General features: G+C 32.9%; 1 protein-coding gene across 1 annotated transcript; it reads right to left on the reverse strand.

Annotated features, from left to right (window-relative positions):
* Nucleotides 1-7306: 7306 nt before the first annotated feature.
* Nucleotides 7307-10838, reverse strand: LOC115974297 (zinc finger protein GAI-ASSOCIATED FACTOR 1-like). The gene is made up of 4 exons (XM_031094572.1): nt 10156-10838; nt 9666-10062; nt 9237-9469; nt 7307-8540 (listed from the first exon to the last, which is right to left on the reverse strand). Exons 1-4 carry the CDS (start codon nt 10292-10294, stop codon nt 7747-7749), a joined length of 1563 nt encoding a protein of 520 aa, XP_030950432.1. The 5' UTR covers nt 10295-10838; the 3' UTR covers nt 7307-7746.
* Between the last annotated feature and the right edge of the window lie 3079 nt (nt 10839-13917).

Genomic DNA, 13917 nt, shown 5'->3' on the forward strand with positions numbered 1-13917 from the left:
AAAACACTGTAGCAAAATAATTTTTAAATGTGTGAATAATGCTGTGGAACTCATTTTTAATGGTTTTTTCTGAATAAAATATTTGTGGATTTCGTGAACGGTACATAATGTCTCTTGAAACGCGTGCATCCAAAAAAAAAAAAAAAAAAAAGGAAATGCCAAAACAGGTATTAACCTCTGTAAGTAAAAACGGCTTGTTTTTTTTTTTTTTTTTTTTTTTTAGAAAATAAAAAAGGTTTGCATAGAATCTTATATTTATAGGCGGATAAGATGATTATTGCACAACTAATGGCAATATGGTTAAGTATATTCTAACAATTTCTCTCAAACACAAACTCATATGAACAAAATTTAACTATAAAATTAGTTGTAGCCTAAGGCTACAATCTTACTCAATATCTTCTTATTGGAGATGAATTTTGAGAATTTCATTATTAGATTACATCTTCTTCTTATATCCTTCATGCTTGCAAAATTTCTAAAAAATTAAAGATCAATAGCTATGCCATCAATAAATTGTTTAAATTGATAGTTTTTGTAATTTAAAGTTATGCATAAAATATAAGCTTATAAATCATCTAGTATATAATATTCAATTGACATAAAATTTGACATGTGTATTAAGAGTGTAAAGAACATGCAACTCAACAGTTAGATTTTCAAAATATGTAGTAATATTTATTTTATTGAGTAAGGTTACAACCAATTTTGTAGCTAAACTTTATCTAATTCATATTACGTACAAATTTCAATTAATTGATCTTGAGAAGTAATAAAGTGTAACTATAAGGTACCCTATAGTAGGCAGGGGGTGAACAAAAGAATAGTCAATCTCAAATTCTCAATGTGTTTGATATACATAGTTGTGGGCGGTAAGTATAATAGGCTTGTGGACTTTAGGCTCACTTGTCTTGTCTTGTTTAGCACATATATTTGTACAACACACTTACCTACTATATAAAAGCACTCTGGCTTCGATGGTTTTTTAAGGATTTAGGTGTGTCCATATGCTTTGCTACTCCTCTTTATTGTGATATTCAAAGTGTCATTTATATTGCTCACAATAATGTCTTCCATAAATAAACTAAATGCATTGAAATTGATTGTCATTTTATCCGTCATCATCTTATCCATGGTGCTCTCAAGCTACTCTTAGTCTCCTCTTAAGATCAACTTGTAGATATCTTTCACAAAGTCACATCTTAGAGGACGTTTTTGTGCTCTGGTTGACAACTACTTCAAGTTGGTCTCACACCCACCTTGAGTTTGAGAGGGCTGTTAACATGTAATAGGCTTGTGGGCTTTAGACCCACTTTACTTATCTTGCCTAACATACATACTTGTACAGCACACTTGCCTAGTATATAATGACATTCTTGTATATATCATTACTTGAGAAATACAATACAACTATTCAGTATCTCTAATTGTTGGCAATTTGAATTGCACTCTCCTTGTCACAATTAACAAGTACTGCAGTAGGACATGGATGATGGAACACCTATGTCTTGCAAGTTGCAAGAGCCAACGTAGCCATAGAAATTTTGTCGTAGTGTCATCCAATGCTTGATACACTTCTATACTAGAGCTAGCAATTACAATTTGCTTCTTACTACACCAAGATATATATAATCCCAAGAAGAAAACAAAATCCAGTAGTTGAGTGGTGATTAGTAGGATTTCTTGCTCCATCATCATGTATACCCAGAATGTCGAATGTGGTTATAAGGAGAAATGAAGACCATGGAGCAAGGCACCTTTCATATTCTGAATAATTAAAACAACATAATGAAAGAAACGTGGTGCTACCATGACTGTGTGCAATGGTGTTTCTAGATGATTCTATCATCTAGCTAAAGCCACTCATTCACCGATATTTGTATTTTTTTTTTTTTTTTTTTTGGGTACAAAGGAGAAGTTTTATTTATTTAAACAGACAATTTAGAAGAGTAAATAGTTTGTTACATAGCACCTTCTAAAAGTGCCCATTTGACAAACATCCCTGGGATACTTTTCATACACAAAACTCGGGCAAGACTCATATACAACAATTTTATCTATTTTCAAGCTTCCCCTTTTAGCTAGTCCATCAATCACTCCATTAGCATCCCGGTATATGTGAGCAGAAAGGATAATTTACTCACGAGTGATAAGGGACCTACAATTACTAATTAAAACATAAAGTTGTAGCGCATAAACACCATCATGTATTACTCATTGTATAACCAGGGTAAAATCTATTTGTAAATTAATATGTTTAAACCCTAGATTCCAAGCCAGATTTAAACCAAAATGAACAACTTCTAATTTTGCTATGTTATTGGAAATTGTTCCTAGATGAATAGAAAAACCTTTTTAACCAAAACCCATTAAAATCATGAAAGACCCCCCCTCCACCGGCTCCACTTGGATTACCAAAAGAACTCTCATTTGTGTTTAAAGTGATAAAAGACTCTAAGGAAGGTTACCAAAAGATGTTTTTTGTAATATAATTTTTTTATGTTTTAAATGATATGCAGAGTAGAAGAATTTAATGGCTAAATGAGTGGTTTTTTGACTTAGTTGTAGAACAGAGCTACAAGAAGGTTTAAAAACCCTCTCATTTTTCGACAACCATAATTGCCAAACACCAATTTTTGTATTTGTTTGGATGGTATTACTGTATTACCGTATTACTCAAATTGATTCACAAATGGGCTAAAGCTGGCAAGATAGAGTTTGAATGACAAGACACTGATAATGCAAAATCCCATAAAAAGGAAGATAATTTTCTTTTAGAGCTTAAGCTCTAATACCGTGTTAAGAAAAAGAGAAAAGAAAGAAGCAATTACATATATAAAATGTACAGAAATATTATAAGAGCACCATGCAAATAATAAAAGTATTGTATAAATTCGGTACGAACAATGATTAGTCTCTAGTTGAAAGTTTTAAAAAAACACTAAAAAAATAAATAAATAATAATAATAATAATAATAATAATGTATTGCACAAATAACTCTAGCTAACCGGCTATAGCCTTTTGGTCAACAGCACTTTTATTTGATAGAATGGTCAACACTGCAGTCTCAGACTCACTGTATTGTTCACTGTTTAATATGGTTGATGCTTGATAGCATGACCAACGGACCAGGCAGCTGCTTGCACCCATGCTTATTTATGTCGTACAATTTTCTATTAATCTTATAATGTATTTTTTATTAATTTTATAATATTATGAAAATTTATTTAAAAGTTTGCTTCAATTTTATAAAGATATTTTTAGTCAATTTTACTAATATTTACAAATTTAATATCTTTATTTTTTATTTTAATTAATTATTAAATTAATTATAACATCATCACAGTTTAACTCCGAAACTTTTATTTTATCTTAAAAATTTTGAACCATTTTCTTTAATAGTTTTTTGAACCGGTAAGAAAATCAATCTCAAAAATCTTATATTTCTCATTGTAACTTATTTTTATTTTTCCATTTTACTTAGAAAATAAGTTGGATAATATTATAACTATATTTAACAAAGACACAGGTTATTTTAAATTGACAAGTAAATCAGTCTCATATTTACATTAGAAGCATCATATTCAAAGTCGAACTGTCAATTCTAGTGTACTACACAACACTTGAAATATGCTGTCGTTGAAAATATCGAGGGTGTGCATAATTTAGTGAAAAAAGTAAAAAATAAAAAATAATATACTAAGAAGAGAGTTTTGAAATTATATATAGTATGGTTGAAATATGAAAGCGCTAACGATCATTCTCCATGGAAAATGATCGTTTTGGTTAAATACCGTGTCCTTCTTGGTGGTGGATAAACATAAAGATTGCAAAAATGTTAAGACTACATAAAATGTCGCAATTTATGTATTCCTGCAATAAATTATAATTTATAAGTGATGGAGGAAAAAATAATAAATTTATATAAAAATATCATACAATTAATTATAGTTTGACAATTTATGTAGAAAAAATGTGGTACGAGAATTAAAGTTTGGAAGGATGGTGGCCCTTTGGTCTATGAAAAATGGGGAACTGTAGTCAAAGGGAAAGAGGATTGGACACGAGTTTGTGGACCCCGAAAGGTCAGACTGCCCTGGATGCATTAAATGGGTGAGTTGGCAGATACCCTCTAATATTATTGTGCTCTGAGTTGTGGGCCCAACTGTTTTAATGGGAGGTGGGCCTCTTGGCCCAGTTGTTGATGCCAGCCTGCCACTCTGCTGGGCTCTGATTTCTTCTTTTGGAAACACGCAAGTCAAACTGCCACCGGCATTTATAATCATCTTTTGTTACTTATTTTTCGGAATTTTTTTTTTTTTTTTTATAAAATATCTAAGACTTCATGAATGAATTCATCATGTCAATCTCTAATCTCTAATCATATAAGAGTCCTTCTCAAGTTCTCATTCTAAAAACAAAAACAAAAGCAAAAACAATGCCGGAAAACATATATATATATATATATAGTAGTGTTATTTAGGGATGGAAAAAAACATATATATATATATATATAGTAGTGTTATTTAGGGATGGAGTTGAAACTTAAAGTTAGGAGGTGACTTTGCTTCTGGTTGTGTACAGCTACTCTAACTTCTAACTCCATTGCTTATTTATTTTTGTTTTTTTTTTTGTGTACGTTTGCTATTAGTTAAAGACAAAACTATTTTATTTAAAATTTTTTTAATTGTTTTTAAGCTATTATTAGTAATTTTTGTTGTTGGGATGATTTTTTTTGGCTTGTATATTTTGTTTTAGATTTTAGGTTTATAAATTTTTTTTTATGCCTTTTAAAATGAAGAAAATACTAGAGTTACAAATGAACCCAGCAAACCAATAAGAATTTACTACCTCGACAGTTTATAAAAATGTTGTAGAAAGTTTATGACTGTAGTATTACTCTTAAAAAAATTAATAATATTGTTAACAGGGAAGCAAAGTGTAATTTTATAGAACAAAATTACTAAAATTTATACCTATATGTATACTAATATTTTTTTACAAAAAAATTAGGGGGCCAATTGCCCCCATGGTCAAAGTCTCCCCCGTCCATGGTGGTATTTTTGTCTAAAAAAACATGTTGATAGTAATTTATAAAATATAATTTAAACGATTCACATGACTCAGTAAAAATGTAATAAAATTATCAATGCGTATAATTTAAATGATTCATGTGGGTACCTAAGGTATGCTTGGCAACGTTCTTGGCCGTCCTCAGCATGCTTTGCAACGTCCTCGGCATGCTTGGCAACGTCTTTGGCCGACCTCGACATGCTTTGCAACGTCCTAGGCATCCCACATCGAATAGAAATCCCCCCACTTTCTACCTTATAAGCTTTGAAGCGAAGGAGTAGTGTACCACTAGTTCTTATGCTTTGCAACGTCCTAGGCATCCCACATCGAATAGAAATCCCCCCACTTTCTACCTAAAGAACTAGTGGTACACTACTCCTTCGCTTCAAAGCTTATAAGGTAAAAAGTGGAGGGATTTCTATTCGATGTGGGATGCCTAGGACGTTACAAAGCATGCCGAGGTCGGCCAAGAACGTTGCCAAGCATGCCTTAGGTACCCACAATAAAAGGATGTAAAGCATGCCGAGGTCAGTCAAAGACGTTGCCAAGCATGTCGAGGATGTTGCAAATATGCCTAGGACGTTGCTAAGCATGCCTTAGGTACCCACAATTCACATGACTTAGTAACTATGTTATAAAATCATCCACGTGTATAATTTAAACTATTCACATGACTAGTAAAAATGTCATATAATTAAAAATACCCAAAAATGTTATGCAATTAAAAGTACAAACAAATAGTCTTTTTAAGAGCCTACTATAGTTAGAAGTATGGTTGTCAAAATCGCGATCTGAATCATAGGATCACACAATTTTACGATCTCACCTCACCAAAACGTTTAGGATTGCACTAGGATAGTAAAAATGGTAGGATCGTATAAGATTGTATTTGATTGGAATCTTACCAAAAACATAAATTTTTGGTTTTTTTTTTTATGGGATAAATTTTTTGTTTTGATGAAACTTTGAGGGTTTTTATTTTTTCATGTTGTGATAATATGACTTTTTATTTTATTTTTATAAATTATGTTAACCTAAGAAAATATTTTTTAGTTTCTAGTTCACTTGTAATCAAAATAAAGGAATGCTTCATCATTTCTAAATGAAGAATTTAATGTTGGCTTTACTGCCTTTTAAGTTATAATGTTGTTAAATTTATTTAATCAATATACTAATTTGTGTTCTAATATTACTAAAACATTTTTTTATATATAATTTTATAAGTTATGCTTGTATTTGTATATTAATTTATTGATTTTTTTTAGCAAGCTCTTTAATTGTTGTTGAGTGGTATAACTTGAATAGTTGAGTGTGAAATTGTATTTTGATGTCTTTTGCTGCTCTAGTATACAAATATATAATTTCTGCATAGATGATGAAATGGATGACGATGATTAGGAATTTAGGAAGGTGGTTATAAGAACCGTAAAATGTGAATAATTAAATGTTTACTTCACCTTAATATTCATCTTTTTTTTAGATTTCATATTGTAGTTAGCTAATTTTTATTTGCTAACTTATTTTGGATTTCAAACTTGGAACTTAGTACTTGGAAAATATTTTCCATATGTTTTGATAAATATTTTGATATTTGGTTGCTAATTAAGCATTTATTGAACTTTTTAAATACATTGGGTCAAAACTTAAATATATTTATTTCATTAGTATTACCTTAGCAATGTATAACATGGAAATTACATTATATGATGCAAATTTTAGTTATTTTTATGGATGAATTTATAATTTACATGATTATTCAATATACAAAGCCATTATCAATATATATTTGACTTTAAATATGAAAATATATAAGATCTTACGATTCACAATTGATCCTATGATCTACGACCCCACCTACCTTTAACAATTCTACGTAAAATCTCGATTTTGACAACTTTAGTTGGAAGAGTTTTCCTTTAAATCAAGAGCCTACTATAGTTGGAAGAGTTTTTCTCTTAAACTGATTTAAATGTAACTTAAAACTTTTTTTAGGTTACAAGTTTGTAATTTCTGAACCACTTCCCACTGAATTAAAATCGTTTCCACTTCAAATGAGATTAAATATTAGTACCAAAAAAGGTGTGAAATGGACTTCTTTAAATAAGATAGAGAGGATCATGTTACTCTCCACTCACATAAATAATAGATCTTAGAAAGGAGCATTGAAGATTTTGTAGCTACACAGACTCACACACAAGCAGTAGAGTTGTGGTATAGTACTAGAACAATAAATTCAATAGAACTGAAGCACTTACTATTACGACTTGCATTTCATTTGTGATAACCTTTGCCAACATTCAAGTAATAACTACACAAGTTCCTGTACAAACCTTCTCCCATACACATCTCCGAGAATTTAATTGAACTAAATTAAACTACACAAACCCAAAACAAAAACAACTTAACTCTCTACTACGATTCTAATATATAAAACCAACAATAACTCACTAAGCAAGATTGTTCAGTACTTCAAATTATATGTACTGGCCTGTCTCAAAAATACCCGGAAATAAAAATCTGATGCCCTATCCATGTTCTATTTTATATTCCACCAATCACAATCTATTATCTGTATGAATTTTGATTCGTAATAAATTATAATTGATGAAACATAAAATGTAATATGGGACAAAGGTATTTGTATTCGGGCAACGGAGCTGTAAAAGACACAGCTAACTCACTGGATTTTTATCCTTGGGTGCACTATCCCATGTATCATTAGGAGAACTATGGTCACCTCCTCCATATGATGCAACATCAAAGCCACCACCAGCAAAGGAATTGAGCAGAGCTGAAAGACCCCCAGTAGGGTTCCCACTATTACCGCTGCCACCACCATTACCACCACCTATGCCTAGCCCGAGAAGATCACGCGTCATGGGCTGAGACCCGAACGGCAAAGATTGACCCATCATCATATCCGAGGGGAGTCCAAGCCCAAGCCCATCTGTGCTCTCTGTCTTGATCACATGCCCATTCCACTGTGTAGCATTGCCAGTGCCATCTTGAACTGAGGAAGACGATGTTGACAAGCCAAACCCGCGAAGCAACGAGGCATTTGATGAAGCTGCACCCATCTGAGCTGCTTTCTGAAGCAATGCTGTTGCTGACATGGCTGGGAGTGGGGATACTGGGATGAAATGGCGGTGGTCTTGATTTTGTGGTGGGAAAAGAGAGGAAGTGCCATTGTTGGAGAGAAAAAGAGAGGTTGATGAGAGAGAAAGAGAGGTGGGTTCTAATGTGGAAAGTTGTGGATGAGTAGTAGTATTAGTAGCAGTGGGACTATCAGAGCTGGACAAAGCGCTCATTACATTAGAGAATGAGGTTGTAGCTGTTGATGGAGCAAAAATGCTTGCAAATACACTAGTGTTTGAACTTGATGAGCTTAATGTTGTAGCTGCTGTGGTGGTTAAGCATGCTGTTGTTGCTGCTGATACTGATAGTCCAATTGGATTTTCAGGCAATTCTGTGATCGAGAAAAAAGAGAACAATGAAAAAAGGAAAAATGATGATCACATGCCATATAGTGGAACTAGAAAAGCCAAACAGAAAGAGGGCTTTCTTTTTTCTTTTTTTTTTATGTAACTTTTTTAATACTATAAGTCCTAACTGGAAACAAAGTTAAACCAGCTTGAAAGCTCTAATAAGTAAATAACAATTATGGCGTCCTTTCTCTCAATCCTCTCTTTCTGCTTTTCGATCATTGAGCTCCCTCACCAACCGTGCGCCACAACAACAAGACAACCAAACCCGTATATGATCACGTTTAACAGTTTGAAAGCTCTAATAAGAAATGAAAGAAGCAAACAATTATGCCTTTTTTTTTCTCTCTCTCATTTTCGATCTTTGAGCTCTTATTTACCCCGTGACTTTAAACTTTATAGGCCCTGCACAACTCTCTCTCTCTCCAAAAAAAAAGAAATTAACTACTACCATTCACATTACCCTAGCTAATATCCAAGTTCCTCCATAGCCTAGTAGACAAGAACGACATCAATAAGAAGACAAAAAACACATGTACAATTTCAAACAAGAATCTTTCAACAAAATTAAAATATGGGTTTGATTTAAAAAATGAAAATCTCCAAAGCTTTGACCTAAAAAATTAATGATCATGAAGACGATATTGCATAGACCAAATAATATTTATTACTACTATTACCTGAACTCTGAATAGACAAATCTGGTGACACCACAGTCGTAGACGGAGTAAGAGGTGGTTGTGGCGGCGAAGCCACACCCACACTCACAGCCACAGCCACATTAGCATTCACATTCACATTAGCACTAGCACTAACATTTCCTTCTGAGCCAGAAATCACTAGGGTTCGTGCTCTTGCACTCTCTTCCGCCAACGCATCACAAAAAGCTCTATGAGTTATAAAGCTATCCCTCCTTCAAAAACAAACAAAAAACAACAACAAAGTCAGTAAACTAAACTCGCGCGGTTTCCGAGAGAATAAAAAATAAAAAAATAAAAATAAAAATAAAAATAAAACAAACAAACAAACAAACAAAGAAAAAAGGAAATAAGTTTTTTTTTTTTTCTTTCTTTCTCGAGAACCAAACAAAAAATAAACTGAGGGGGAACCTAGCAAACATAGTCCCGCAGTCACATTTATACTCTCTGGTTCCACAAGTCTTCATGTGCGCTTTCCAATCGCTCTGTACTGCATACTTCTTCGAACACCGTTCACACTTCCATTTCTTCTCGCCGTGTTTTCTACAAAAGTGTTTCTTTATCCCTGTAAGGTCACCAAGCGCTCTCGATGGGTTGTGGTGCACACAAGAAGGTTCTGGACAAACATAAACTCGCTTGCGAATCTCTTTGCTCGTTCTCTGACGAAGCTTCCAGGGCAAGTTATGTCCTCGTCGGTGAAGTTGGAGGTTTTGGTCTCTCTGAAACCCTTTGTTACAGATCTCACATACAAATCGGTTTGTTGCCATTAGAGTCTTTGGTGATAAAGCTATAACCTCAGCATCTGGATCTGCAAAAAAAGTACAAAATAACGAAAATTTATTTCTAAAGTTTTGAAAATTCATTGGAAAAGTGTTTCCAAGTTTCGGTTTTGATATCTCACCTGGCATTCCTGGAAGGTTTCGCTTTTTCTTCAGTGGTGGAATAGGCGGGTTTTGAGTTTGACACCCAGATGATGAAATTCCATCTTCTCCAGAAGCTGTAGATACTGCCATTGGCGAGGAATTCTCTAGCTCCACCATTCTTCAAGGCCAAATAAAGCTGAAAAGCTAGCTTTTATTCTTGTTCTTCTACTCGTTCTCTTTGTTGGGTCTTCAATTTCTGAGCTCAAAGAGATAATTCACGTCTTGGATTTAAGTTGAGTATAAGTTTTCAACTTTTGGGTGAGAAATAATGAAGAAACTTTTCTTGGGTTTTCAATTTTCTGAGCTCAAACTGTTTCCTTTTGATTGCGAACAACCTCTGAAGAAATTAGTGCTAAATTCAGAGACACATCACAATTTCTAGGAATATTTAATGAAGGAACTCTTTAAGACACAAAGATTCTGATTGTTCCTCAGAAAATTTGTGACAAGGAAAAATGAAAACACAAAGCGTACAAAAAATTTCAAGGTTGCAAAATTATGGGACGCGTGTGATAATCTTTCATGTTCAATTAATGAAGAGAAATGCAAAAACCGATTCACCGATTCAGCTCGGTCGGCGAGTCATGGCCTTAGTGAGTCCCATAAGGCGGCCTAGTTTAGAACTTCAGAGAGAGAGAGAGAGAGAGAGAGAGAGATTTGAATGAAGTAAGTGAAGTTAATAAAATAAAAAAAATGGTTAAAGCGGCGCGAGTTAACCATGGTTAAGTTTTTGAACCTGTACTTTTTAACTAGAGTTTGATAAAACCCTGGAAACCCAAGTCTCTCATAAGTCATATCTTGGCTTGTAGTCCAATCGACCGTACACGTGTCACAATAAGCGGGTTGATGAATATTGTCGGGAGAACACATAGCTAGGCGGTGCTTGTCGTTTTGTGAAAAGGTCTTATTTTTATTTTTATTGCTTTCGATAAACAAAGAAAATTGGTTTTTGTTTTCCTTACGTAAAAGAAAAAATAGTGTTTGGTCCTAAGATAAAAAGACAAATATACCCCTACTAGGCCATCATTTCTCAGCCTACTGAAACTGGACACTTTGGGCTTTTCAACTTATCTGAAACATTATAAATATGTTAATCGGTTTTTAAGATCTTCTTTTTGTTTGGAGTCCTTAAGTTTTGGTGAACATGTGAGATGTTTTTGAAACACTATCTATATATTCCACGAGGTGATAAGGACGAGAGTCAAAACAATGCAGACAATGTTTACGGCTTTTATTTCTCTAAATTTTTGTCCAAATGCGAGTGGTTTTCTCACAAAACCTTGTGCAACTTTCAAGCTCTTAATTTCTTCGTAACCCGTACCCCCTTGTCAAAATAACAATTATAATGTATTTTAGCTAGGAGTAAGACTCGATTTATAAATTTTTGATACATGAGATTGTCCTCTCAAAAGAGAATCCATGAAATTGGTACGCATGCAGGACACCTACTACCAATCTATATACTAGGTCTAGGATACGATGGATCTGAATTTCAGATATGATTGTACCCACATCTCATCCCTCTCCTTTATTCCCTTCAAAGTTGTTTATTTTGTAAATATGATAGTTTTTCATTGTCACACTAATTGATTTTTGGGTAAATTTCATTAATTTACTCTAAATTTATTTTGCTAATACTAAAAGGTTTAAGACATTTTAAAACTGGCCAATTTGGTCTTTAAGATAGAAGAGAAAAATGACTAACAAACCTATCCGTATTTACTATTTAGGAACTAAATTGAGTTTAGAGACCAAATTGGTCAGTTTTTTTTTTTTAGAAATAATTACAACATGCTACTAACTCTGCAGTTCGAACCATTTCCTTCTTAGACTCTTAAATACTTTGTACATGAAGAGATGTCAATTCAACTACAAGACTTTTATCTTGGTTAGTTTTAAAATGTCTTAAAGCCGGTTGATATTAACTAAACCTCAGGCAAGTTAACGAAATTTACCCTTAATTTTTATATAGGCAAAATTTAAATTTCAATTATTTTTTTCAATGATATATAACTTTATTAGTGGAATTAATTGAAATCTACTGCATCATTCAAGTATCAGTTGCTAATAATTAGGTGTTACAATAGTTTCTACGTTCAGACAAGATTTCTAAGGATAAGCAACAAGCACTCATTTCTATTTTTGAATAAAATAAGACAAGGTTTGGTGATGGCAAACTTGTCAATACCATCGTTCTTTGCAGCTATAATTGAACTCTTCTTGGCCTATGTTGACACTATCTACACGGTGCAATAAGTACTAGGTGATGCCTTTCAAAAAAAAAAAAAAAAGTACTAGGTGATGCCAAATGTCATTGAAGTCCTCATGAGTTGCTTACGTACACGTGCTTGAGGGCTTTTAATTTCGTGTCTGACAAAGCTATTGTGGTCTTGTGGATGATGGTGCTGCATTTTTTGTTTTTTTTTTTTTAAGTTTTTTTTTTCCTCAACGCATTAGGTGAATATAGAAAAGGTTTGGAGTATATAATAATCAAAAATTTTCATTTTCTAATGCATATTGGCTTAGAAGGCTGATGCATTTTTAAGATGCTGATTTGGATGTATGATCCATATAACAAGTCTCTTACTTAAAAAGGTAAAGAAAATTGTCTTTTTGTCTATGCTCCTATATCCGGATATGGACACAGCTACTCAAAGGCCACCTACGTTTTCAATTTTCATAGGCTTGTATGATGACAAAATTTCAGGGGTATTTTCGGCTTTTGGATTTTTTTTTTTTTTTTTTTGTGATAATCAAATTAAAGCCCCGCTACTAGTAGACTCCACCACCCTATAGTTTACCTCTCAGTCAAGTCCACGAGACCATCAACCGGTTGGTCCCGCTGCTGACATGGACGCTCAGCGCTCAGCGGTAATGTTCACTCCTCTCACATGAGGGGTGAATTTCATGGTGAGACTCACGCATAGAACCTACCCCTATATGAGAGGAGGAAGCATTATTTTTAGAGTACCTAAATTTTTTCTAGCCCTCAAGATGCATTTTGACCTCACTGCTTACAATATTTGAAAAATTATTAGGAGATGTTCACTCTTATCTCACTATAAATGTAAGAGAAGTGATCATCACGTCATCGTACTCGCGAGTATTTTATGCCTTATGTATTTGTGTTCATAAGTTACAAATTATTAGAATTAATTGACAACCAATAAAGTCTTATGTCGGTTGGATTCTATGTACACTATAAAATATAAATCAATTAATGTCTTAATCAAATGATAAATAACAATTATTATAGAATAGACATCATAAATTAAACTTCTATCATATCTATCAAATAAAATAAATTATTTCACAACACATTCTTCTACGTCCATAATTTTTGTGCTATAACCTTTAGAGTAATGTTAGAGATACAAATTATTTTACAAACTGCTAATGTGATAAATGATTATTGGTAAATAAAAAAGTAATATTAATGGTGGGTTTAAATGAAAATCAATAAGAAGTTGGCTACAACATCAGTTTGTAAAAATCTTGTATAATAGTTTGTATATGTTGTATTACTCTAACTTTTATCTTACTTTTTAATTTAATCGATTATGAGTTAATTAACAACCAATTTTTTTTCTACCACACAATACAGAGGTAACAGATGTTGTGGTAAAAAATTGTGTCCACGGTCTAGCGTAAAAACAAGTTGCATGTGCATTGTGCAAGTAGGAACGTAGATCCTTTATGCTTTAGCTAATTACTATTACTTAAAATACAATTAATATGTC

This window comes from Quercus lobata, chromosome 2 (genome assembly GCF_001633185.2).
Source record: "Quercus lobata isolate SW786 chromosome 2, ValleyOak3.0 Primary Assembly, whole genome shotgun sequence".
In the NCBI taxonomy this organism is placed as follows: Eukaryota; Viridiplantae; Streptophyta; class Magnoliopsida; order Fagales; family Fagaceae; genus Quercus; species Quercus lobata.

Coding starts and splice junctions, on each gene's coding strand:
- LOC115974297 (XM_031094572.1), bottom strand. CDS start 10,294: ATGGTGGAGCTAGAGAATTCCTCGCCAATGGCAGTATCTACAGCTTCT. Junction 9,470..9,665: donor TGCGGGACTATGTTTGCTAG/GTTCCCCCTCAG, acceptor TTGTTTTTGAAG/GAGGGATAGCTTTATAACTC. Junction 8,541..9,236: donor TTTGTCTATTCAGAGTTCAG/GTAATAGTAGTA, acceptor TCTCGATCACAG/AATTGCCTGAAAATCCAATT.